Below are 27,378 nucleotides of genomic sequence, written 5' to 3' on the forward strand. Positions count from 1 at the left end.
TACTCGGAGTTAATTTGGTTTAAACCAGTTGTTGGCTTCCTCCTTCTTGCTTTGGCACTAAAACTGGAGTACCCGTGATACCACGGGGGGGTATAGCCAGAGAGGGAGGGGCCTTGCACTTTTAGTGTAGTGCTTTGTGTGGCCTCCAGAGGGCAGTAGCTATACCCCAATCGTCTGGGTCTCCCAATAAGAGCTAGAAGAAAAGGAATTTACGGTAAGTAACAAAATTCCCTTCATCCAGCCCGCCAAACAGATTTTTTCTGTCAACTCCCTCCCTGCTCCAAGGCCGCCGCCTTCTCTCAGGCCGTGGCATCCTTGCAGGCCAACGGAGTTATTGTACCGGTTCCCGCCTGGGAACGGTTCAGAGGTTTCTACTCAAATCTCTTCCTAGTCCCCTAAAAGGACAGTTCCTTCCAGCCCATCCTGGATCTCAGGCTTCTCAACAAGCATGTTCAGGTGCGGCATTTTCGCATGGAGTCTCTGCGATCAGTCATTGCCTCAATGACCCAAGGGGATTTCCTGGCATCCATCGACATCAGAGATGCCTATCTGCATGTGCCAATTGCAGTTTCACACCAGCGTTGGCTACGTTTTGCAATCGGAGAGGAACATTTCCAATTCGTGGCTCTTCCCTTCGGGTTAGCCACTGCCCCTCGAGTATTCATCAGGGTCATGGCAGCAGTGGTTGCGGTTCTGCACCTCCAGGGGTTGGCAGTGATCCCTTTTCCTGGACGGCCTTCTAGTCAAGGCTTCATCCAGTGCAGACTGTCAGCGTAGTGCCTCGCTCACTCTCACCACTCTAGTCCAATTCGGGTGGCTTGTCATTTTCCCAAGTCCACTCTGACTCCGACCCAGAAGCTCACGCACCTAGGGATGCAATTCGAGACTCTGCCGGCACTTGTGAAGCTGCCCTTAGTCAAACAGCAGTCCCTCCACTAGCGGTGCGCTCTTTGCTGAGGCCCCGCCGTCATTCCATCAGGCACCTAATGCAGGTGCTGGGTCAGATGGTGGCGTCAATGGAAGCGGTTCCCTTGCCCAGTTCCATCTGTGTCCTCTGCAGCTGGACATTCTCCGCTTTTGGGACAAGCGGACTTCCTCCTTGCACAGGTTAGTGGCTCTGTCGCCACAGACCAGGGGCTCCCTTCAGTGGTGGCTTCGGCCCCTCTCTCTTCAGGGACGCTCCTTCCTGGCCCCGTCCTGGGTGATCCTCACCACGGATGCCAGTCTATCCGGCTGGGGAGCAGTATATCTCCACCACAGAGCGCGGGGCACTTGGACTCCGTCCGAATCAGCACTCTCGATCAATGTGCTGGAAATCAGAGCTGTGCTTCTAGCTCTCTTGGCCTTTCACCACCTGTTGGCGGGCAAGCACATTCGAGTCCAGTCAGACAACGCCACAGCGGTTGCCTACATCAACCACCAGGGCGTGACACTCAGCCGCCTGGCAATGTTGGAGGTTCAACGCATCCTTCAGTGGACGGAGGACTCCAGGTCCACCACATCCGCAGTCCACAACCCAGGCGTGGAAAACTGGGAGGCAGATTATCTCAGCCATCAAACCGTGGACACCGGCGAGTGGGCTCTGCATCCGGCAGTGTTTCGGTCAATCTGCCGCAAGTGGGGCACTCCGGAAGTGGCTCTTCGCTCCCACGATCCTCAGGCCTTTGCAGCAGACGCGCTGGTTCAAGATTGGTCCCAGTTTCGTCTGTCTTACGTGTTTCCCCCTCTAGCTCTTGCCCAGAGTCCTGCGCAAGATCAGAATGGAGGGCCGTCGGGTCATTCTCATTGCTCCAGACTGGCCCAGGCGAGCTTGGTACCCTGACCTGCTCCATCTGTCCGTTGAGGTGCTGTGGCATCTCCCGGACCGTCCAGACCTTCTCTCACAAGGTCTGTCTTTCCGCCAGAATTCTGCAGCTCTCAGATTGACGGCGTGGCTCTTGAGTCCTGGATCTTGACGACTTCTGGTATCCCTCCTGAAGTCATCTGCACTATGACTCGGGCTCGGAAGTATTCCTTGGCCAAAATCTATCACAGGACCTGGAGAATTTTCCTGTCCTGGTGTCGCCCTTCCGGCCATGCTTCTTGGCCTTTTTCCTTGCCGACCCTCCTGTCCTTTCTACAGTCCGGTCTGCAGCTAGGACTATCCCTCAATTCCCTCAAGGGACAGGTCTCGGCTCTGCCAGTGTTGTTCCAGCGGCGTATCGCCCGGCTGGCTCAGGTGCGCTCCTTCATACAGGGCGCATCTCACATCATTCTGCCTTACCGGCGGCCCTTGGATCCCTGGGACCTTAATCTGGTCCTCACGGCTTCCAGAAACCCCCCTTTGAGCCTCTTAGGGAGGTTTCTTTGCCTCGTCTTTCACAGAAAGAGGTCTTTCTAGTGGCCATAACTTCCCTCGAGAGTCTCTGATTTGGCTGCACTCTCTTCGGAGTCACCTTTTTTGGTTTTTCATCAAAACAAGGTGGTTCTCCGTCCGACTCCGGACTTCCTCCCTAAGGTGGTTTCTCCTTCCACCTTAACCAGGACATTTTCCTGCCTTCCTTTTGTCCGGCTCCTGTTCATCGCTTTGAAAAAGCGTTGCATACTCTGGATCTGGTGCGGGCGCTCCGGATCTATGTGTCTCGCACCGCTGTTCTTAGGCGGTGCACCTCTCTTTTTGTGCTGACCACAGGTCGGCGTAAGGGCCTCTCGGCTCTAAGCCGACCCTAGCTCGTTGGATTAGGTCGGCCATTTCTGATGCTTACCAGTGTACTCAAGTGCCTCCCCCGCCGGGGGATCAAGGCACACTCGACCAGAGCTGTCGGTGCCTCTTGGGTTTCAGGCACCAGGCTACGGCTCAGCAGGTCTGTGAGACTGCCACTTGGACTAGTCTGCATGCCTTTTCGAAGCACTACCAAGTGCATGCTCATGCTTCGGCAGATGCGACCTTGGGCAGACGCACCCTTCAGGCGGCTGTCGCCCATTTGTGAAGTTAGGTTTCGCCTACTTCTCAGTTTTCTGTTCTTTCCCATCCATGGACTGCTTTGAGACGTCCCATGGTCTGGGTCTCCCATAGGAACGATGAAGAAAAAGAGAATTTTGTTTACTTACCGTAAATTCTTTTTCTTATAGTTCCGTAATGGGAGACCCAGCACCCTCCCTGTTGCCTGTTGGCAGTTTCTTGTTCCGCGTGTTATCACCGGCTGTTGTTGTAGACAGAGGCTCCGGTTGTTCCGGTTCTTTCTCTCTCTACTTGTGGGTGGCTACTCTCCTTCAGCTTTTGCACTAAACTGGCTATATTTGGTTATCCAGGGGGTGTATATGCTCGGAGGGAGGGGCTACACTTTTTAGTGTAGTACTTTGTGTGTCCTCCGGAGGCAGAAGCTATACACCCCATGGTCTGGGTCTCCCATTACGGAACTATAAGAAAAAGAATTTACGGTAAGTAAACAAAATTCTTTTTTTTCCTGTTGTGTGGGCAAGCTTTGCGAAATTTCTATCGCCATTCAGGGGTCCCTTGGCTCTTTTATGGGGCTTAACACTCTCTCTAGTGTTCTCCTTTTGGTATCCATCCTCTGTTCTTACCTCGTCTTGCTAAAGTGTATTCAGTAAATGATCAGTTCCTCGAGCGTGCTCAATAATGAAGGCTCTAACAGTTGCCCATGTTTCTTCATCTCCCCTGTACAGATCACTCCTGCTCTTTTCTCTGTTTTTTTTCGAATTCTCTCCTGCCTCAATCACATATCGAGATTTGTTTAACTGCCTTTCAGGCTACAATCTTTCTAAAACATTCTCCTTAGAGCCTCGAGTTCCTCTCTCATTTCTGAAGAGTCATTGTTAGGATCTTCCGGTCTGGATTCACTCTGCCTTTTTAAACATATATTTGACAAAGGATAGAGCGTCTTCTCTGGCGCTCCTGCTCTCTCCTAGGTCTGGGGCCTTCTCGACCATTGCTGTCGGGATTCCTTTGCCAGATTCTAAGCTGCCTCCTAGTTACCGGCAATCTCCCTTCCAAGTTCTAGTAAAAACTTATCTTCTTACCTTCCCCTTTGCAGTTCAGACCTCGGCTAAAAGGTTTTCTTCTTTTACAACTTTCAGCGACAGTGTCCATCCTGGGAATCTTGTCTCTGAATCTGCTTTTTAGTCCTATTTTTTCCCACCCTTGGGGACTGCTATGGAACATCCCATGGTTTCCTGTGTCCCCCAATGAAGCGATTCGAGAAAAGATTTGGGTACCTGCCGTAAAATCGCTTTCTCGGAGCCTTCATTAAGGGACACAGCACCCACCCTCTTTTAAATGCTTTATGTTGGACCAGTTTGTATTTTATTTTAGGTTGCTTCTCCTACTGCTTTCACACTAACTGACCAGCTTGTCTCCAGTTGGTGGATGTATACTACTAAGGAGGAGGTAACTTTTTTTTATAGCATAGTGGCAGCAGCATACACCCATTGTTTCCTGTGTCCCCCAATAAAGTCTCTGAGAAACAGATTTTACGGTGAGTACCCAAAATCTTCTTTCTTTGTCGCTCCATTGGGAGACCCAGACAATTGGGTGTATAGCTTCTGCCTCCGGAGGCCACACAAAGTATTACACTTTTAAAAAAGTGTAACCCCTCCCCTCTGCCTATACACCCTCCCGTGGATCACGGGCTCCTCAGTTTTATGCTTTGTGTGGAAGGAGGCACACATCCACTCATGCATTCTCATACATAGTTATGTCGGATGGAAGAAAAGAGGTCCCCAATGGGGTCCCCGGCATGTTCCCTTCTCACCCCACTAAGTCGGCGGTGTTGTTAAGGTTGAGGTACCCATTGCGGGTACGGAGGCTGGAGCCACATGCTGTCTCATTCACCATCCCTTATGCGGCTCTGGGAGAAGTGGGATCCTATGCGGTCATCCATGTGCTGGGACCGTGCTCCATCCGCAGCCCCTGGTGGAACCTGCCGGACCGGAGCTTCTTCATCCCCAGGGACCGGGCCCTGCAACTTGAAGGTACTCTGTATCCTCATGTGGGGACTGTACAGGGGTCGCACCTTCTCCCCGGAAGCCGCGGTGGTTCTGTCCGTTGTCTTTTCGGCGGACTTCCGCGCCGACCGTGCCCGCTTGTCGGGCGCGGCCTTAAATTTAGCCCCCGGCTTCGCCGCGGCCTAGTCCGAAAAATCCCGCCCCCGAGCCTGCCTGTCAGGGGTAAGGGCGGGATTGCCGACATGACGTCGGCCTTGAGGGCTGGAGCATCCTACATGTCTCCCTTTCCCCTCATTGACCACTTGGGGACTCCAGATTCCCGCTCTTTGCTAGCGCCGCCCTCGGCTCCACTCCCCCCTGAGAGCTCCGGCAGCCATTTTTAGCATTCTGCCGGTGGATGCTATTCAGCAGCAAAGCTCTGCAGCTCCGGGGGATCCACGACAGGGAATCTGGAGAACACACTCCGCTCGTGAGCGGTTGGTAAGCAACACCGGTCTCCCGGTGCTGGTCCCCCCTAAGGTGCCGGGATATATATATATATATATATATATATATATATATATATATATATATATATATATAATAGATATATATATCTGTTCGGAAAGGCGGTATACCCTTTTCCCATATACCCTCAGTGGTCACTCTCCTAAGAGACAACAGCATGTCGTCCACAAGGAGCAAAGCTACTAAGGCACAGATTTTTCTCAGGAAGACGAGGCTAACGTGGGAGCTCAGGGCTCTGACCCTGACTTCGCCCTTAACCTTGATACCCCTGAGGGGGACGCCTTAGTAAATGATCTTATCTCGTCCATCAACCAGGTGTTGGATCTCTCACCACCACCTCCTCCTGCAGAGGAGTCGGCTTCTCAGCAGGAGAAACACCAATTTCGATTCCCCAAACGTACGCGCAATGCGTTTTTTGATCACTCTAACTTCAGGGACGCTGTCCAGAAGCCCAGAGCGGTCCCGCCGGACAAGCGCTTTGCTAAACGGCATACTGACACACGTTATCCCTTTCCACCTGAAGTCGTTAAGGGCTGGGCACACCCTATCAAGGTGGATCCTCCAGTCTCTAGATTGGCCGCTAGGTCCGTTGTGTCTGTTGTCGATGGCTCATCCCTGAAGGATGCCACTGACAGACAGATAGAGCTCTTGGTGAAGTCTATTTATGAGGCCACGGGCGCGTCTTTTGCCCCGGCCTTTGCGGCTGTGTGGGCTCTCCAAGCAATCTCGGCATGTCTGACTGAGATTAATGCTGTCACGCGGAATTCTGCTCCGCATGTGTCTTCCTTGACCTCTCAGGCATCAGCATTTTCGTCCTACACCATGAACGCCGTCCTGGACTCCGCTAGCCGTACGGCTGTGGCATCCGCTAACTCCGTGGCAGTCCGCAGGGCCATGTGGCTGCGCGAATGGAAAGCAGACTCTGCTTCCAAAAGGTTCTTAACTGGTTTGCCTTTTTCTGGCGAACGTTTGTTTGGCGAACGTTTGGATGAGATTATTAAGGAATTCTCGGGAAAGGGACTCCTCCTTACCCCAGTCCAAACCTAAGAGACCTCAGCAGAGGAAAATCCAATCGAGGTTTCGGTCCTTTCGTCCCTCCGCCAAGCCCCAATCCTCTTCGTCCAACCGGCCGGAGAAAGGCCAGAGGAACTCCTATGCGTGGCAGTCCAAGTCACGCCCCCAAAAGGCCGCAGGAGGCACTGCCTCCAAGACGGCCTCCTCATGACTCTCGGCCTCATCTAGCCACATCCTCAGTCGGTGGCAGGCTCTCCCGCTTTGGCGACGCCTGGTGGCCACACGTTCAAGACCGATGGGTGAGAGACATTCTGTCTCATGGTTACAGGATAGAGTTCAGCTCTCGACCTACGGCTCGTTTTTTCAGAACCTCCCCACCCCCCGCACAGGCCGACGCACTTTTTCAGGCAGTGGACGCTCTGAAGACAGAAGGAGTTGTGATTCCCGTTCCCCTTCAGGAACGTGGTCGCGGATTTTACTCCAACTTGTTCGTGGTGCCAAAAAAGGACGGGTCATTCCGTCCCGTTCTGGACCTCAAACTGCTCAACAGACATGTGAGAACCAGACGGTTTCGGATGGAATCTCTCCGCTCGGTCATCGCCTCGATGTCACAAGGAGACTTCCTAGCATCGATCGACATCAAGGATGCTTATCTCCATGTGCCGATCGCACCCGAACATCAACGTTTCCTGCGTTTCGCCATCGGGGACGAACACCTCCAGTTCGTCGCATTGCCCTTCGGCCTGGCGACAGCCCCACGGGTCTTCACCAAAGTCATGGCATCCGTCGTGGCGGTCCTGCACTCTCAGGGCCACTCGGTGATCCCATACTTGGACGATCTCCTAATCAGGGCCCCTTCTCGGGTGGCGTGTCAACGAAGTCTTACCGTCACTCTGGCGACTCTCCAGCAGTTCGGGTGGATCATCAATTTCCCAAAATCCAAGTTGACGCCGACCCAATCACTGACTTACCTCGGGATGGAGTTTCATACCCTTCCAGCGTTAGTCAAGCTACCGCGGGACAAACAGCTTTCTCTGCAGGCGGGGGTGCAGTCACTTCTTCGGAGTCAGTCACACTCCTTAAGGCGCCTCATGCACTTCCTGGGGAAGATGGTTGCAGCTATGGAGGCAGTGCCGTTCGCGCAATTCCATCTACGGCCACTCCAATGGGACATTCTTCGCAAATGGGACAAGAGTTCGGCTTCCCTCGACAAGAACATCTCTTTCACTTGCAACCAAAACATCACTTCAGTGGTGGCTCCTACCCACATCTGTCTCGGGGAAAATCCTTCCTCCCCCCAACCTGGGCCGTGGTCACCACGGACGCGAGCCTGTCAGGTTGGGGAGCGGTTTTTCTCCACCACAGGGCTCAAGGAACCTGGACTCCAATAGAATCGTCCCTTCAGATCAATATTCTGGAGATAAGGGCAGTATATCTAGCCCTATTGGCTTTCCATCGGTGGCTGGAGGGCAGGCAGATCCGAATCCAGTCGGACAACGCCACTGCCGTCGCCTACATCAACCACCAAGGCGGCACTCGCAGTCGTCAAGCCTTCCAGGAAGTCGGGCGGATTCTGCAGTGGGTGGAAGTCACAGGCTCCACCATCTCCGCAGTTCACATCCCGGGCGTGGAAAACTGGGAAGCAGATTTTCTCAGTCGTCAGGGCATGGACGCGGGGGAATGGTCTCTTCACCCAGACGTGTTTCGAGAGATCTGTCGCCGCTGGGGAACGCCGGACGTCGATCTCATGGCGTCACGACGCAACAACAAGGTCCCGGCCTTCATGGCACGGTCTCAGGATCACAGAGCTCTGGCAGCGGACGCTCTGGTCCAGGATTGGTCGCAGTTTCGACTGCCATATGTGTTTCCCCCTCTGGCGATTCTGCCCAGAGTACTACGCAAGATCCGGTCCGACTGCCGTCATTCTCGTCGCTCCAGACTGGCCGAGGCGGTCGTGGTATCCGGATCTGTGGCATCTCACGGTGGGTCAACCGTGGGCGCTTCCAGACCGCCCAGACTTGCTGTCACAAGGGCCGTTTTTCCATCTGAATTCTGTGGCCCTCAACCTGACTGTGTGGCCATTGAGTCCTGGCTCCTAGCGTCTTCAGGGTTATCTCAGGATGTCATTGCCACCATGAGACAAGCCAGGAAGCCAACGTCCGCCAAAATCTATTACAGGTCTTGGCAAATCTTCTTATCCTGGTGCTCTGATAACGGTTTTCCTCCATGGCCGTTTGCTTTACCCACATTTCTTTCATTCCTACAATCTGGAATGGACAAGGGCTTGTCCCTCGGCTCTCTCAAGGGCCAAGTGTCGGCGCTCTCCGTGTTTTTTCAAAAGCGTCTAGCCAGGCTTCCGCAGGTCCGCACGTTCCTGCAGGGGGTTTGCCACATGGTCCCACCTTACAAACGTCCGTTAGAACCTTGGGATCTTAACAGGGTTCTGACGGCTCTTCAAAAGCCGCCTTTTGAGCCGCTGCGGGATGTCTCTCTCTCCCGTCTTCCTCAGAAGGTGGCCTTCCTGGTGGCAGTCACATCACTTCGGAGAGTGTCTGAGCTTGCAGCGCTGTCATGCAAAGCCCCCTTCCTGGTTTTCCACCAGGATAAGGTGGTTCTGCGTCCTGTCCCAGAATTTCTCCCTAAGGTGGTATCCCCTTTTCATCTAAATCAGGATATCTCCTTGCCTTCCTTTTGCCCTAATCCAATTCACCAGTGTGAAAAGGATTTGCACTCTTTGGATCTAGTGAGAGCACTCCAGTTCTACGTGTCTCGCACGGCGCCCCTGCGCCGTTCAGACGTGCTCTTTGTCCTTGTCGGCTCTCAGGCCTCCAAGTCAACCTTGGCTCGGTGGATCAAGGAACCGATTCTCGAGGCCTACCGTTCTTCTGGGCTTCCACTTCCTTCAGGGTTGAAAGCCCATTCTACCAGAGCCGTAGGTGCGTTCTGGGCTTTGCGGCACCGGGCAACGGCTTAGCAGGTGTGTCAGACAGCTACGTGGTCTAGTCTGCACACTTTCACGAAGCACTATCAAGTGCATGCCTATGCTTCGGCAGACGCCAGTCTAGGTAGGCGAGTCCTCTAGGCGGCGGTTGCCCACCTTTAAGAGGGGGCCGTTTTCAGCTCCTTTTATTGAGGTATTCTTTTACCCACCCAGGGACTGCTCTTGGACGTCCCAATTGTCTGGGTCTCCCAATGGAGCGACAAAGAAAAAGGAAATTTTGTTTACTTACCGTAAATTCCTTTTCTTCTAGCTCCTATTGGGAGACCCAGCACCCACCCCTGTGCCCTTCGGGCTGGTTGTTCTTTTGTGTACACATGTTGTTGATGTTGATTTGTTCTCATGGTTCATGGTCTTCAGTTCTCCGAACATCCTTCGGATTGAATTTACCCTAGACCAATTTATAACTTTTCTCCTTCCTGCTTTTGCACCAAAACTGAGGAGCCCGTGATCCACGGGAGGGTGTATAGGCAGAGGGGAGGGGTTACACTTTTTTAAAAGTGTAATACTTTGTGTGGCCTTCGGAGGCAGAAGCTATACACCCAATTGTCTGGGTCTCCCAATAGGAGCTAGAAGAAAAGGAATTTTCGGTAAGTAAACAAAATTCCCTTTTTTTAGATTTAGTCATGTAGCAGATAGCAGAGCTGAGAAAGCTTCCCCACCCACACCAGGCTGTTAGTAGGGATTCTACATTGATAGTGAGGTGTCAATCAGTGGAAGGGCGTGTGCTGGGCGTGTGACATTGTAGTCCAGCAATGAAAAGGGTCTTGCTGCTTAATCAAACATCGCAAATAAACAACAGATTGGACCTTGACAAGACAGGCATCCCTGAATTCTGTGTTAACTCCTGCAGCATCCTGGCTTCAGCTTACATAGCAAAAACCTGCTGACAGATTCCTTTTAAGTGCTGCTGACAGAGATCAGAGTTCTGCTTCGACTACTGATGTCAGACAGTTACTGGATTTGTAACAACTTGCATCATGTGGTGAGCATTCAACTCCTGGGCACCCTTCTGTGTGGACATCCCGATACATTCATATGTGCTAAAACGTTAAGAACTTCAACCTAAGGGTATATAAACTTATAACTTACATTTTTTTAAAAATCTTAGTAAAATTATGAGAGTGCCATATTGTGTGGCAACAATTTAATGTACAATATCCCTTGAATCTGTGGCATGTGCCCCTTGTACATATTTCAGGTAGAGAAGCGCTGGCTTAATTGACCAATAATTTATTTATTTTCTTTCAGAAACTACATGACAGAACTCGAAATGAATGAAACTTTGCCTGACATGAATTTTTCTGGTCAGTATCCTCCTGCAGTTGCATTCCCCGGCAGATATCTCTCTCTATTAAGAGTATACCTCCTACTGTAGATTGGTTATATCTATTTCTGGAACAGCTGATCTTCAGCAATTTATGAACCAAGACTACGTCACTTTGTAACTAGGCAAAGTAATAAAGTACTTATGAAAAGCGATCAGAAATGGCAGCTCAGCCAATGGGATATAATAATAATTTTTATTTCTATAACTCCAACATATTCCGCAGCGCTTTACAATTCAGAGGGGACATGTACAGACAATATGAGACAATACAAAATTAACCCCTTAGCGACCCATGACGTACTGGATACGTCATGGATTGTGTGAGGTTAATCCCCGCGTGGCGATCCGCGCACATATCAGCTGATTCAACAGCTGACGTGTGCCCGCTAGTCGCGAGTGGTATCGCTTCCACCCGCGACTATTAACCCCTTACATCTCACTGCCAAAATCTGGCAGCGAGATGTATATGCATCCAGCCATTATTATGACTTACCCCGCCCCATCAGAAGTCACGTGACGTGATCAAGTGACTTCCGGTGGTTGCCATGGTAGCACAGGGTCATATGATGACGCCTGTAGCTATCAAGAGTCGCTTACTCTCAATGCCGGAATAGTGCCGGCATTGAAAGTAAAGCAGCATATCTGCAGATCACAGCTCTGTAGCTGTGATCTGGAGATATGAAAGAGTTATCAGACAGCTGATCCATATAGTTCTCTAAGGGACCTAGTAAAATTAAAAAAAAAAAGTAAAAAAAAACCTAAAAGTTCAAATCACCCCCCTTTCTCCCCATTGAAAATTAAAGGGTTACAAAAATAAAAAATATACACAGATTTGGTATCGCCACGTTCAGAATTGCCCGATCTATCAAAATATAAAATCAATTAATCTGATCGGTAAATAGCGTAGCGGCAAAAAAATTCCAAACGCCAAAATTACGTTTTTTGGTTGCCGCGAATTTTGCACAAAATGCAATAACAGGCGATCGATGAGGGAATAGGGGAGGCACAAAAGGTGAATGGGGGGAGAAAAGTTTGTAAATATATGGTCCAGCCATCGATTTAATAGGGGATTCAAAACCAGCAGCTGATATGATTAAGAAATAGCTAAAACCATTCCTAACAATTCACACCAGAGGGAAACTTCAATTTCTGTATAGTTCGAGTAGTGTAACAATTGGCAAAGCAGCCATGTTAATGGTCTCATCACAATTGTTTGCTTCTGTTAATAAGTTATAAGATTTCCCTAGGCTTACGGTTCTAATTAGACTTTTTAGCTGATGAAATAACAGTTTTACATTTATTCAGTTTTTTTTAATATGTCATTCTTTTCATCACATACGATACACTTGCTCTTTTAGGCTGTAATTTTGTTTATTTTTTTTTTTATGTTTAGGCCGTAGAATTTGTCACATTTAACAGACAAATTAGTTATTACTAGCTATTAGGGTCCAGTGTGTGGCAAACAGAGTGATAAAGTGAATCTGACCAATAATTCATGTTGCTTGAAGCATTAGTGAATTGGAGACCGGCTCTATTATTGCAGTTATATATGTTTTACATACTTTTAAGAGGTAACTGAGGACAATATGACTAGGATGACTAGTCCAAAAGGCTGGTCCATGGTGACTTCTCTCCGTCCTGCTCACTTAGACTGACCTTTCTTCAGTATGTGTGTGTGCATATAGAGTGACCAACCAGTCTAGGGGAGCTGAGTGGGGAAAAGTCGCCAAGGTCCACTTGCCCTAGTTGGCTTCTCAAAGTATGTTTTCTCTGAAATAGTAGGCATAGTGGTTTGTGGTCCTTCTATTTTCTATAATAGAAAAATGACTTAGATTATTTCATGTATTGGCAATAGTGGAAAAATGTTATTCTTTGCTTTATTTGGCATTATAAATATAGTATTACAGGGTTTGTTAAGGACATTTATATTGATGATCTAGCATTAGGATCAATATCAAATTGGTGGGATCCAGGCATCCATCCAATAAGCCATTCTCAGCTACCAGGTAGCCAGATGTACACAGCGTACAGGGCTGGAGCACCTCTCCTACATCGATGTGGCCGGTAATGCCACTCGGCATCCATTCACTTCAGTATGAGCTGAGCTGCACTCGAACAGTCATTTATTATTATTTTTTACTATTTTAGTTGAATTTTGTGTCCATCTCCTTTCCTATTATTTGACTGTTTTCACTTTTGGCTAATTGCCTTTTCTTTTGTTTTATCAGATGCTTCTCTGACTCAGTTACTAATGATTGCAAGTGAAGAGAAATTCAGTACTCTGAAATCTATCGCTGAGCAGTGTCTTGAGCTCGACTCATCTGTTACCTATGATGTTCCACAACTGAGCAAGAATCTTTGGACTATAGAGAGAAAAAGAAACCAGGTACTGTTGATACATAAGTAATATGAAATGTCCTTTCTCTCACACACCAGTACAGTGTCTCTAGTTTCATTTATTGATGTGTTGCAGTACAAGATGCAAATTTCATGATGTCCTTCTATAACGTAAGATATTAACGCATGTACAGTATATCACAAGTGAGTACACGCTTCTCATTTTTGTAAATATTTTATATCTTTTCATGGGACAACAATGAAGATATAATACTGATCTAATGTAAAGTAGTCCGTTTACAGCTTATATAACATTGAAAATTTTGTGTGCTCTCTAAATAACTCAACTCAGAGACATTAATGTCAAAATCATTCGCAACAAAAGTGAGTGCATCGCTAAGTGAAAGTGGTACAAAATGTCAATATTTTGTGACCATCATTATTATCAACAACTGCCCTAACTGTCTTGGACATGGAATACACTAGCACTTGATAGGTTGCCACTGGAATCCTCTTCCACTCCTCTTTGATGACATCACGGAGCTGGTGGATGTTAGAGACCTTGCCCTCCTCCACCTTCCGCTGGAGGATACCCCACAGTTTAGATCTGACGACATGCTTTGCCAGTCGTACACCTTTACCCACAGTTTCTTTAGCAATGCAGTGGTCGTCTTGGAGGTGTGTTGGGGGTCGTCATCATGTTAGAATACTGCCCTGTGGCCCAGTTTCTGAAGGGAGGGGATCATGCTTTGCTTCAGTACATCACAGTACATGTTGGCCTTCGTGGTTCCCTCAATGAACTGTCTCCCCACAGCCGGCAGCACTCATGTAGCCCCGAACATGACCCTCCCACCACCATGCTTGACTGTAGGAAAGATATACTTGCCTTTGTACTTCTCTCCTAGTTACTGCCACACACGCTTGACACCATCTGGACCAAATAAGTTTATTTTTGTCTCCTCTTACCACAGATCATGGTTCCAGTAATCCATGTCCTTGTGCATCATTTTTAGAAGAGGCTTCCTTCTGGGATGACAGCCATGCAAACCCATTTGATGCAGTGTACGGAGAATGGTTTTAGCACTGACAGGCTGACCCCCACCCCCTTCTCCACACACACACACACACACACACACACACACACACACACACACACACACACACACACACACACACACACACAGTTCTTTAACCTCTGCAGCAATGCAGGCAGCACTCATACATAATTTCTTTATTCAAGACCATTAAAATCCAAATATGAATTCATATCAGAGCATATACAGTACAGACCAAAAGCTTGGATACACCTTCTCATTCAAAGAGTTTTCTTTATTTTCATGACTCTGAAAATTGTAGATTCACATTGAAGGCATCAAAACTATGAATTAAAGCATGTGGAATGAAATACTTAAAGTGTGAAACAACTGAAAATATGTCTTATATTCTAGGTTCTTCAAAGTAGCCACCTTTTGCTTTGATTACTGCTTTGCACACTCTTGGCATTCTCTTGATGAGCTTCAAGAGGTAGTCACCGTAAATGGTCTTCCAACAGTCTTGAAGGAGTTCCCAGAGATGCTTAGCACTTGTTGGCCCTTTTGCCTTCACTCTGCGGTCCAGCTCACCCCAAACCATCTCGATTGGGTTCAGGTCTGGTGACTGTGGAGACCAGGTCATCTGGCGTAGTACCCCATCACTCTCCTTCTTAGTCAAATAGCCCTTACACAGCCTGGAGGTGTGTTTGGGGTCATTGTCCTGTTGAAAAATAAATGTTGGTACAACTAAACGCAAACCGGATGGAATAGCATGCCGCTGCAAGATGCAGTGGTAGCCATGCTGGTTCTGTATGCCTTCAATTTTGAATAAATCCCCAACAGTGTCACTAGCAAAGCACCCCCACACCATCACACCTTCTCCTCCATGCTTCACGGTGGGAGCCAGCCATGTAGAGTCCATCCGTTCACCTTTTCTACAAAGACACGGTGGTTGGATCCAAAGATCTCAAATTTGGACTCATCAGACCAAAGCATAGATTTCCACTGGTCTAAAGTCCATTCCTTGTGTTCTTTAGCCAAAACAAGTCTCTTCTGTTTGTTGCCTGTCCTTAGCAGTGGTTTCCTAGCAGCTATTTTACCATGAAGGCCTGCTGCACAAAGTCTCCTCTTAACAGTTGTTCTAGAGATGAGAAGGTGTGTCCAAACGTTTGGTCTGTACTGTATAAAAAGGACCATGTCCTGTCTACTTGTTTCGAGCACCAAGCAACTTGGTCTTTATCCTGTCATGGTTAAGACCAAGCACGTTGTTCGAAATACGTAGACAGGACATGGTCCTTCTTTTTATATTTGCTCTGATGTGAATTCATATTTGGATTTTAATGGACCTGAATAAAGAAATTAAGTTTTACATTTTTTGTTGTGGTTGCTGCATTTTTTTGCATTGTTGGTACATTTTAATCACCTGTCTTGCCTGCCCAGGATGTCCAAAAACCGCACCCATCATTACATTTTCCGGTGAGCTGTTCTCATTCCTCTTGTTACTTAGTACTCATAGGTCTGTTTTGAAAAGATAGCCTCTGGATATGGCACTGAGCACATACACTCAACTGCTTTGGTCGACCATGGAGAGGCCTGATCGGAGTGGAACCTGTCTTGTTAATCCGCTGTATGGTCTTGGCCACCGTGCTGCAGCTCAGTTTCAGGGTGTTGGCAATCTTCTTATAGCCTAGGCCATCTTTATGTAGAGCAACAATTCTTTTTAACAGATCCTCAGAGAATTATTTCTCATGAGCTGCCATGTTGAACTTCCAGTGACCAGTATGAGAGAGTGTGTGAGTGAGAACACCAAATTTAACACACCAGCTCCCCATTCACACCTGAGTATTGTAACACTAATGAGTGACACAACACCGAGAGAAAAAAAGGCAAATTGTGCTCAATTTGGCCATTTTCACTAATGGGTGTACTCATTGTTATTTACAGCGGTTTTGACATTAATGGCTGCGTATTGTTACTTAGAGGCCACACCTAATTTTCACACAAGCTGTACACTGACTACTTTACACTATATTAAAGTGTCCTATCTTTGAAAAGATTTATTATAATTTTTGCAACAATATGAGAGGTATACTCATTTTTGTGATATATTGTATTTCTTCATCGTTCCTTATGGGAGACCCAGACCATGGGTGTATAGCTTCTGCCTCCAGAGGACACACAAAGTACTACACTCAAACGTGTAGCTCCTCCCTCCTAGCATATACACCCCCTGGTAGCCAGTCCTAGCCAGTTCAATGCTTTGTGTTCAGGAGGTCACACACACATGCATTCTCATCTGATTTTTGATTTTTGATTTCAAAGAGTTGGAAGAAAAGCGGGTCCAAACTGGACTCCCGGCATGTCCCTTCTCACCCCACTGTGTCGGCGGTGCTGTTAAGGTTGATTTTACAAGGCTGTAGCCTTACATGCCGCGCTCCTTCACCATCCCCTGAGGCTCTGGCTTGAAGTGGGAGCCATCACGGTTCTCACTGCTTTGCAGGAGACCGGTCTCCATCCGCAGCCCTTTCAGGACCCTGCCAGACGGAGCGCTCACCCCTCAGGGACCTGGCCCTGCGTCTCATAAGCTAAGTATTGAGACGTTATTGAGGGGTCCCTTGTACATTTATTGTGGGTAGAGTGTGTTTTTTCACTTTGCTGTGATTTCCGGCCGGTTCTCTGGTTTTTACCCGAGAACCGCGCCGATGGTGCCTGTTTGCCGGCCGCATTGTTAAATCTAGGCCCCGGCTTCGCCTGAGGCCTAGTTTCGATTTCACTGCCCCTGCATGTCAGTCATGCAGAGGGACAGTGCGGCTCCGCCCAGCGGCTGTTCGGCACAGGGGAGAGACACTCCTCTCTGAGGAAAGATTCCCTCCCCTGTATATCTCCTTGGCCCTCCGGATCCCGCTCTTAGAGTAGGCCCCGCCCCCTCTCCTCGCTCCGGCGCCATTTTTTCAGCGTTCTTATGCCATGTCTGCACAGCGATCGGCGCTGACTGCAGCATCTCTTTGGGGCTCCGGGCTGTGGGATCTGGAGGGCACAGAGACAATGTCAAAACAGTCTGGCAAGCCACAACCTCCGGTTGTGGACCTGCTTATATACTGCTTATATACTGCTTATATACTGCAATACTCTGCTGGGGGTCATTCTGGCTCAGAGCCCCCACTTCAGCAGCATGTCTCACACGAGAAGTAAGGCTGCAAGGCTGCACTCAATGTGCACTGCATGTAGGCTCGTACTGCCTGTACCGAGCACATAACCACATTGTGATTCCTGCTCTAACATGGTGGTGCCTCAGCCTGGAGTCTCATCCCCAGTGGTCCCTCCGGCTGCTCCGGCTCCGGTGGCTGAACCCCCGGCTTGGGTAGAATCCTTCTCTCCATGGGACAGCTGTCCCAGACTCTGCTGAGCATGCATTAGCCCCCTTCTCAGGGCGCCTCTGCTGCTACGGCTCGCTCAGCAAGGCCCTCAGAGGATTCTTCTTCTGGTCTCAGACCCCGTCCTCCTCACAGGAGAAGCAGGGTCCCCTCTCCTTCCTCGTCCCGCGGCTCTGATTCACGAGCTGACTCGCAGGACGAGGAGGATCCCTTTACTGGGGGCTCGGACGCTTTCCATGTGCCCCATTGATCTTTCCGAGGGTGACGCAGATATTAGTGTTTCGATTGCGTACATTAATTCTGTACTGGACCTCAATCCGCCAGTATCAGAGGAGCAACCCTCTCTGGCAAAAAAGCACCAGTTTACCTTGCCTAAGAGAACAAGGAGTGTGTTCCTTAACCACTCCAGTTTTCAGGCCACTGTGACCAAGCCCAGGGTCTGCTCTGACAAACGCTTCCCAAAGCGTGGTTCTGATGACCGTTTAACCTTTCCACCAGAGGTGGTCAAGGAGTGGGCTCATTCACCAAAGGTGGACCCTCTGGTGTCTAGACTCTCAGCCCGGACCGTTGTATCAGTGGCTGATGGCACCTCACTTAAGGTTTCCACTGTCCGTCAGGTTATCCTTCTGGCCAAATCTGTATGGAGGCGGCAGGGGCCTCGTTCTCCCCATCTTTTGCAGCAGTGCGGGCTTTCAAAGCCATCTCTGCTTCTCTAGAGGAGATGCATTCCCTCACAGGGACTCTATGCCCGAAATGGTTGCCTTAACTTCCAGACTTTAGTCCTTTCATCCTATGCCATGTCTGCCATGCTGGAGACTCTCACCGCACTGCGGTGGCCTCGGCTAATTCCCTCGCTATCCGCAGGCTCCTGTGGCTTCGAGAGTGGAAGGCAGATGCTTCTAAAGAAGTTCCTTGCTGGGCTCCCTTTTGCTGGGACCAGACTATTCGGGAACAACTGGATGAAATTATTAAGGAAGATCTTGGCGGGAAGAGTTCTTCCATGCCACAAACCTAAACCAGGAAACCTGTCCAGGGCAGGAATCAGTCGAGGTTTCGTTCCTTTCGTTCCTCCATCTGATCGTCCTCTAAGCCCTCGGCCTCGTCCACTAGCTCAGCCAAGGATCGTAAGCCCAACTGGCGCACGAAGCCGCGTCCTCAGAAGACCGCAGGAGCTGCTGCCACTAAGTCAGCCTCCTCCTGGCTATCTGGCCATGCCAGCAACGTCCTTGGTCGGTGGCAGGCTCTCCCACTTTGGCGACGTGTGGTTTCAGCACGTCTCCGATTAGTGGGTGCGGGATACCATCTCCCACGGCTACAGGATAGAATTCTATCCAGCCCGCCAAACAGATTTTTTTCTGTCAACTCCCCTCTGCTCCAAGGCCGCCGCCTTCTCACAGGCCGCGGCATTCTTGCAGGCCAATGGAGTAATTGTACCGGTTCCCGACTGGGAACGGTTCTGAGATTTCTATTTAAATCTATTCCGAGTCCCCGAAAAGGAGGGTGCCTTCCGACCTGGATCTCAAGCTTCTCATCAAGCATGTTCAGGTGCGGCATTTTCGCATGGAGTCTCTGCGATCAATCAATGACCCAAGGAGATTCCCTAGCATCCATCGACATCAGAGATGCCTATCTGCATGTGCCAATCGCAGTTTCACACCAGCGTTGGCTACGTTTTGCAATCGGAGTGGAACATTTCCAATTCATGGCTCTTCCCTTGGGGTTAGCCACGGCCCCTCGAGTATTCTCAAGGTCATAGCAGCAGTGATTGCGGTCCTGCACCTCTAGGGGTTGGCAGTGATCCTTTTGTCCTGGACGACCTTCTAGTCAGGGCTTCATCCAGTGCAGACTGTAAGCGGAGTGCCTCGCTCACTCTCGCCACTCTAGCCAATTCGGGTGGCTTGTCATTCTGTCCAAGTCCACTCTGACTTCGACCCAGAAGTTCACTTACCCAGGGACGCAATTCGAGACTCTGCCGGCACTTGTGAAGCTGCCCTTAGTCAAACAGCAGTCCCTCCTCTGGCGGTGCGCTCTTTCCTGAGGCCCCGACGTCGTTCCATCAGGCACCTAATGCAGGTGCTAAATCAGATGGTGGCGTCAATGGAAGCGATTCCCTTGCCCAGTTCCATCTGCGTCCTCTGCAGCTGGACATTTTCCGCTGTTGGAACAAGCGGACTTCCTCCTTCCACGGGGTGGTGGCTTCGCCACAGACCAGGGGCTCGTTTCAGTGGTGGCTTCGGCCCCTCTCTCTCAGGGACGCTCCTTCCTGGCCCCGTCCCGGGTGATCCTCACCAGGATGCTAGTCTATCCGGCTGGGGAGCAGTATATCTCCACCATGGAGCGCAGGGCACTTGGACTCCGTCCGAATCAGCCCTCTGGATCAATGTGCTGGAAATCAGAGCTGTGTTTCTAGCTCTCTTAGCCCTTCACCATCTGTTGGCGGCCAGGCACATTCGAGTCCAGTCAGACAACGCGACAGCGTCTGCCTACATCAACCTCCAGGGCGGAACACTCAGCCGCCTGGCAATGTTGGAGGTTCAACGCATTCTTCAGTGGACGGAGGACTCCTAGTCCACCATATCCGCGGTCCACATCCCAGACGTGGAAAACTGGGAGGCAGATTATCTCAGCCGTCAAACCGTGGACAGCGGCGAGTGGGCTCTGCATCCGGCAGTGTTTCGGTCAATCTGCCGCAAGTAGGGCTCTCCGGACGTGGATCTTCGCTCCACGATCCTCAGGCTTTTGCAGCAGACGCACTGGTTCAAGATTGGTCCCAGCTTCGTCTGTCTTACGTGTTTCACCCTCTAGCTCTTGCCCAGAGTCCTGCGCAAGATCAGAATGGAGGGCCGTCGAGTCATTCTCATTGCTCCAGACTGACCCAGGCGAGCTTGGTACCCTGACCTGCTCCATCTGTCCGTAGAGGTGCCATGGCATCTCCCGGACTGTCTAGACCCTCTCTCACGAGGTCCGTCTTTCCGCCAGAATCCTGCGGCTCTCAGATTGACGGCGTGGCTTTTGAGTCCTGGATCTTGACGACTTCTGGTATCCCTCCTGAAGTCATCTCCACTATGACTCGGGCTCGGAAGTATCCTTTGGCCTTTTTGCCTTGCCGACCCTCCTGTCCCTTCTACAGTCCGGTCTGCAGCTAGGACTATCCCTCAATTCCCTTAAGGGACAGATTTCGGCTCTGTCAGTGTTGTGCCAGCGGCGTATCGCCCGGCTGGCTCAGGTGCGCTCCTTCATGCAGGGCGCATCTCACATCATTCCGCCTTACCGGCGGCCTTTGGAGCCCTGGGACCTTAATCCGGTCCTCACGGCTTCCGGAAACCCCCCTTTGAGCCTCTTAGGGAGGTTTCTTTGTTTCGTCTTTCACAGAAAGTGGTCTTTCTAGTGGCCATAACTTCCCTCAAGAGAGTCTCTGTTTTGGCTGCACTCTCTTCGGAGTCACCCCTTTTTTGGTTTTTCATCAAGACAAGGTGGTTCTCCATCCGACTCCGGACTTTCTCCCTAAGGTGTTAGAAGGCAAAAGGCCACGTAATAAAGGTAGGAAAAGGAAAACATGGTACACCTTCCTACATGGCACACTCAAAGCATATGGAAGCAAGGAGAACAAACAGAGTGTGATGCAAAATAACACGATTTATTAAGACAAAGGACTGGCACAAAAGGAGATGAGCGGTAACATCAGAGGCATGTGTGTGACAAAAAATGTATGAAAGATTATATAACATACAATATGATGTCAATTAGCAACCATGAAACAGTAGTAAAAACATGAAGTGCTGTGGAGACGGCAAAATATGTATATATATATATGGCCAATATACATATACAGTAAGAGCCAGATACAAAGATAAGTGGAGGTAATGGTATAAGCACAAAGTAAGTGCCCCACATTAATCAAGTATCGGACATAGCCAAAGCCATCAACACATCACCCATGGTGAAATATCACATAGCAATTGCAAGAGGTAAAACATGAGTGCTTATGGGGAATTCAAGATGAGGCAGATATGTAATAAATGCCAATACGCATTAATAAAGCAGGAGTCATGAACTATAATATAATTGCGATAATCCCACACTGCGTATACATCAAACATGACCCATAATAGCACAAACGATGATGCTACTATAGACATACAAATTGCAATTGCATTACATAAACCAGGTAGCAATTACATTGATCATAGCTCAGACACTGAGTAAGAAACAATGGGCGCAGAACCTAGAGTGGAAAAGGCATACCCATAAACACACACAGCCGGTGAATAGCAGCAAAGAGGTCCCCCTGGAGACCCCGACGCATACGTTTCACGATCCTATAAGTGTGATCATTTCATCAGGGGGATAACAACGCTGTAAATGAGACATGCTTTTAAGCATGGCGCCAAACCTCCCTGGTCACTCCCCCATTGACGTCAGCACAGACCGCATCACAGGATGTCCCGGGCTCCGGAGTCTCCAGCAATCAACGCCCATCAGAACAGTATGCGCATGCGCGGGAATGAGGACGCGTCACTCACACCCAGCGCATGCGCAGAGGCGATTAAAGATGCCGAGGAGACCGGAAAGTATACCCGGAGGTGCAGCTGTCAGACGCAGAGGGGAGGGAGCAGGGAGGGAGCATAAGACAGAGGTAGAATTGATCACACGGACAGAGAAGGAAATACAGTGCAGATAATCTTAATTTTGGATGTAAATCCCGATCCGTGATCCCAGTCATAGAGAAAATGATGAGTGAAGGCCATGCAGAGGTATTCAGCGCTCCTAAGGAAGTGCCAGGAGAAATTTATTACTGAAATTAAAAACAAAAAAGTGTATAATTAAAAACGAGGCACTTAAAACCAGGGAGACAGGAGAAAGACAGCGCTTATCACAAAAATGGTGCAAAGCTAAGATGTTCATTTTAACCCCCTAGGGGACAGTGTTGCCAAGGTGTAAATCCAGCGAGTTTCACGTTGGGCTAGAATTTTTCGTACATTCCCTCCCCTTGCACCCCCATGAATAACATCAATGCCCCTGACAAGTAGGGATCTTGGATCACACGCATGGAAGGCACGAAAATGACGTGGAAGGGTCTTAAGGCTGGAAGTATCGACCACCGTCCGGGCCGCAGCAATGTCCCTCACATGTTCCCTCACACGTTTGCGTAATTCTCTGCTGGTAAGACCTACATATATCATGCGGCACCCGCACGTGGCATAGTAAATCACATTGCTGGTGCCGCATGATATATAGTGCCGAATATCATAATTACGGGCACCATCAGCAGAAGTGAAGGACGAGGTGCGAAGGACATTGCTGCAGGCCAGACAGTGGCCGCAGGGAAAACAGCCCTTAAGGGGACTACCAAGGTCCAGGAAAGTACTAGGCTGACGTGGAATGTAATGACTCCGGACAAGAATGTCACGGAGATTACGTGACCTACGAGGTGTCAAGAGGGGGCGATTGGACAATAAATTCCTTGCTGCTATTCACCGGCTGTGTGTGTTTATGGGTATGCCTTTTCCACTCTAGGTTCTGCGCCCATTGTTTCTTACTCAATGTCTGAGCTATGATCAATGTAATTGCTACCTGGTTTATGTAATGCAATTGCAATTTGTATGTCTATAGTAGCATCATCGTTTGTGCTATTATGGGTCATGTTTGATGTATACGCAGTGTGGGATTATCGCAATTATATTATAGTTCATGACTCCTGCTTTATTAATGCGTATTGGCATTTATTACATATCTGCCTCATCTTGAATTCCCCATAAGCACTCATGTTTTACCTCTTGCAATTGCTATGTGATATTTCACCATGGGTGTTGTGTTGATGGCTTTGGCTATGTCCGATACTTGATTAATGTGGGGCACTTACTTTGTGCTTATACCATTACCTCCACTTATCTTTGTATCTGGCTCTTACTGTATATGTATATTGGCCATATATATATACATATTTTGCCGTCTCCACAGCACTTCATGTTTTTACTACTGTTTCATGGTTGCTAATTGACATCATATTGTATGTTATATAATCTTTCATACATTTTCTTTGTCGCTCCATTGGGAGACCCAGACAATTGGGTGTATAGGCTATGCCTCCGGAGGCCGCACAAAGTATTACACTAAAAGTGTAAAGCCCCTCCCCTTCTGCCTATACACCCCCCGTGCTCCCACGGGCTCCTCAGTTTTTTTGCTTTGTGCGAAGGAGGCAGACATGCACGCACAGCTCCACAGATTGGTCAGCAGCAGCTGCTGACTATATCGGATGGAAGAAAAGTGGGCCCATATAGGGCCCCCAGCATGCTCCCTTCTCACCCCACTCTTGTCGGCGGTGTGGTTAAGGTTGAGGTATCCATTGCGGGTACGGAGGCTGGAGCCCACATGCTGTTTTCCTTCCCCATCCCCCTCAGGGCTCTGGGTGAAGTGGGATCCTATCGGTCTCCAGGCACTGAGACCGTGCTTCATCCACAACTCCTGTGGAGCCTGCTGGATAGGAGCCGGGTATCGTTCAGGGACATGGCCCTGCTACTTGGAGGTACTCTGTATCCCTGTGGGGACAGCGCACAGCAACACTCCAGCTTTGCTGGGTGTGCTAGTGCACCGGGGACCGCGGCGCTGACCGGGTTAATATGTGCCATTACACACTCAGCGTTGCTGAGTGTGTTTATGTATAGGGACTGCTGCACTGACCGCCGCTGCCATGGAAACACCGCGGCGCGGCTGGGACTTGTAGTGCGCCGGGGACTTCCACGCCGGCCGCGCTTTTACGGCGGCCACGTTTATTACTAGAGTCCCCGGCTTTTTGCGGCCTAGTTTCCTTTCTTCCCACCCCCAGCCCTGACAGGCAGGGGAAGGGCGGGACGCTGCACAGAACGAGCAGCACTGAGGGCTGGAGCATGCTTTGCATACTCCACCCCTCTCACTGTGCACAGTGCGGGCACCAGTTCCCGCACTTTCTGGGTCACGCCCACGGCTCCCTCCTCTCCTCAGGACGCCGGCAGCCATTCCTGTCAGCTCCTCGGACGCTGCAGAGGGGGACAAAGTCTGGGAGACCCAGGCAGGGACTCTGGTGGCCTCACAACCGCTTTAAGCGGGTGGTAAGCAGCACCTGTGGTGCTAGCCCCATTGTGCAGTAGTGTAACATTATATGTTTATGGTATATATATATTTTACACTGTATGGTGCACAGTTGATTTCTGGCTATATACCCTATTGTGTTGCTCAGGGAAGATAATAGCATGGCGCCCACGAAAGGCAGGGGTGCCAAAACACAGGCTTTTTATGCTGCCTGCGCCGCATGTACGACCCCGCTACCGGCAGGTTCCACTGACCCTCATTGTGTGCACTGTTCGGCCCCTGTGGCACTTACTCAGCCAGAGCCTCTGCTAAGAGGGGCCCAGGGGGAGCCACCTGCTGACACTGTCCAGGTGACGGGGACGGAGTTTGCAAAACTCTCTGAGACTATGGCTAAGATACTAGAAGCCTTGCAGTCCAGGCCGGTATCTCAGCACAGGGACTCTGTTGAATCTTTGTTCCCTGGCCCACCTCAGTTGGACCAACAATGTCCTCCCGGGGTATCTCATGGGTCCCAGGCTGAGGGTTCTGACACAGACCCCAGCCCCAGGCCGACTAAGCGAGCTCGCTTAGAATTTCCCTCGACATCATCATATTGTGCAGGGTCTCAGAGGGGGGAATCTCTGGTTGATGAAGCGGAGACAGCTGATCAGGATTCTGATCCTGAGGCCGCTCTCAATCTTGATACTCCTGACGGGGACGCCATAGTGAACGATCTTATTGCGTCCATCAATCTAATGCTGGATATTTCTCCCTCAGCTCCTCCGGCGGAGGAGTCGGCTTCTCAGCAGGAGAAATTCCGTTTCAGGTTTCCCAAGCGTACACAGAGTATGTTTCTGGTCCACTCTGATTTCAGAGAGGCAGTCCAGAATCACCATGCTTGTCCAGATAAGCGTTTTTCTAAGCGCCTTAAGGATACACGTTATCCCTTTCCCCCTGACGTGGTCAAAAGTTGGGCTCAGTGTCCCAAAGTGGATCCTCCAATCTCCAGACTGGCAGCTAGATCCATACTTGCAGTGGAAGATGGGGCGTCACTCAAAGATGCCACTGACAGGCAGATGGAGCTCTGGTTGAAATCCATCTATGAAGCTATCGGCGCTTCTTTTGCCCCAGCATTCGCAGCCGTATGGGCGCTACAAGCTATCTCAGCAGGTCAAGCGCAAATTGACGCAGCCACACGCACGTCCGCGCCACAGGTGGCGTCCATAACCACTCAGACTTCGGCATTTGCGTCTTACGCTATTAATGCTGTCCTGGACTCTGCGAGCCGTACGGCGGTTGCAGCCGCCAATTCGGTGGTACTATGCAGGGCCTTGTGGCTACGGGAATGGAAGGCAGATTCTGCTTCCAAAAAGCGCTTAACCAGTTTGCCAATTTCTGGCGACCGATTGTTTGGCGAGCGTTTGGATGAAATCATCAAACAATCCAAGGGAAAGGATACATCCTTACCCCAGCCCAAACCGAACATACCCCAACAGAGGAGGGGGCAGTCGAGGTTTCGGTCCTTTCGGGGCGCGGGCAGGTCCCAATTCTCCTCGTCCAAAAGGCCTCAGAAAGATCAAAGGAACTCTGATGCATGGCGGTCTAAGTCACGTCCTAAAAAGACCACCGGAGGTGCCGCTACCAAAGCGGCCTCCTCATGACTTTCGGCCTCCTCACTCCGCATCCTCGGTCGGTGGCAGGCTCTCCCGCTTTTGCGACACCTGGCTGCCACGGGTAAAAGACCGTTGGGTGAGAGACATTCTGTCTCACGGTTACAAAATAGAGTTCACCTCTCGTCCCCCGACTCGATTCTTCAGGTCATCCCCGCCTCCCGAGCGAGCCGAGGCTCTTCTGCAGGCGCTGGGCACTCTGAAGGCAGAAGGAGTGGTGGTCCCTGTTCCTCTTCAGCAACAGGGCCACGGTTTTTACTCCAACTTGTTTGTGGTCCCAAAGAAGGACGGGTCTTTCCGTCCTGTCCTGGACCTGAAACTTCTCAACAAACACGTAAAGACCAGGCGGTTCCGGATGGAATCCCTCCGCTCCGTCATCGCCTCAATGTCCCAAGGAGATTTCCTTGCATCGATCGATATCAAAGATGCTTATCTCCACGTACTGATTGCTCCAGAGCACCAGCGCTTCTTGCGCTTCGCCATAGAAAACGAACACCTGCAGTTCGTGGCACTGCCGTTCGGCTTGGCAACAGCCCCACGGGTTTTCACCAAGGTTATGGCTACTGTAGTAGCGGTCCTCCACTCTCAGGGTCACTCGGTGATCCCGTACTTGGACGATCTGTTGATCAAGGCACCCTCTCAAGAGGCATGCCAACACAGCCTCGACGCTACCCTGGAGACTCTCCAGAGTTTCGGGTGGATCATCAATTTTCCAAAGTCAAATCTGACACCGGCCCAATCGCTGACATACCTTGGCATGGAGTTTCATACCCTCTCAGCGATAGTGAAGCTGCCGCTGATCAAGCAGCGGTCACTACAGAAAGGGGTACAATCTCTCCTTCAAGGCCAGTCACACCCCTTGAGGCGCCTCATGCACTTCCTGAGGAAGATGGTGGCAGCAATGGAGGCAGTCCCTTTCGCGCAGTTTCACCTGCGTCCTCTTCAATGGGACATCCTACGCAAATGGGACAGGAAGCCGACGTCCCTCGACAGGAACGTCTCCCTCTCTCAGGCGACCAAAGCTTCCCTTCGGTGGTGGCTTCTTCCCACTTCATTATCGAAGGGGAAATCCTTCCTACCCCCATCCTGGGAGGTGGTCACGACGGACGCGAGTCTGTCAGGGTGG

At 50.1% G+C, this 27,378-nt stretch overlaps 1 protein-coding gene across 4 annotated transcripts in view; it reads left to right on the forward strand.

Annotated features, from left to right (window-relative positions):
• LOC142243167 (uncharacterized) overlaps positions 1–27,378 on the forward strand; it is a 168,210-nt gene that overhangs the window by 69,381 nt on the left and 71,451 nt on the right. For all 4 annotated transcript variants that reach the window (XM_075314800.1, XM_075314802.1, XM_075314801.1 and 1 more), the window contains 2 exons: positions 10,715–10,770; positions 13,022–13,179. In XM_075314800.1, coding sequence (XP_075170915.1) covers positions 10,715–10,770; positions 13,022–13,179 — 214 coding nt within the window. The remainder of the gene's footprint in view (positions 1–10,714; positions 10,771–13,021; positions 13,180–27,378) is intronic.

This window comes from Anomaloglossus baeobatrachus, chromosome 6 (genome assembly GCF_048569485.1).
Source record: "Anomaloglossus baeobatrachus isolate aAnoBae1 chromosome 6, aAnoBae1.hap1, whole genome shotgun sequence".
In the NCBI taxonomy this organism is placed as follows: Eukaryota; Metazoa; Chordata; class Amphibia; order Anura; family Aromobatidae; genus Anomaloglossus; species Anomaloglossus baeobatrachus.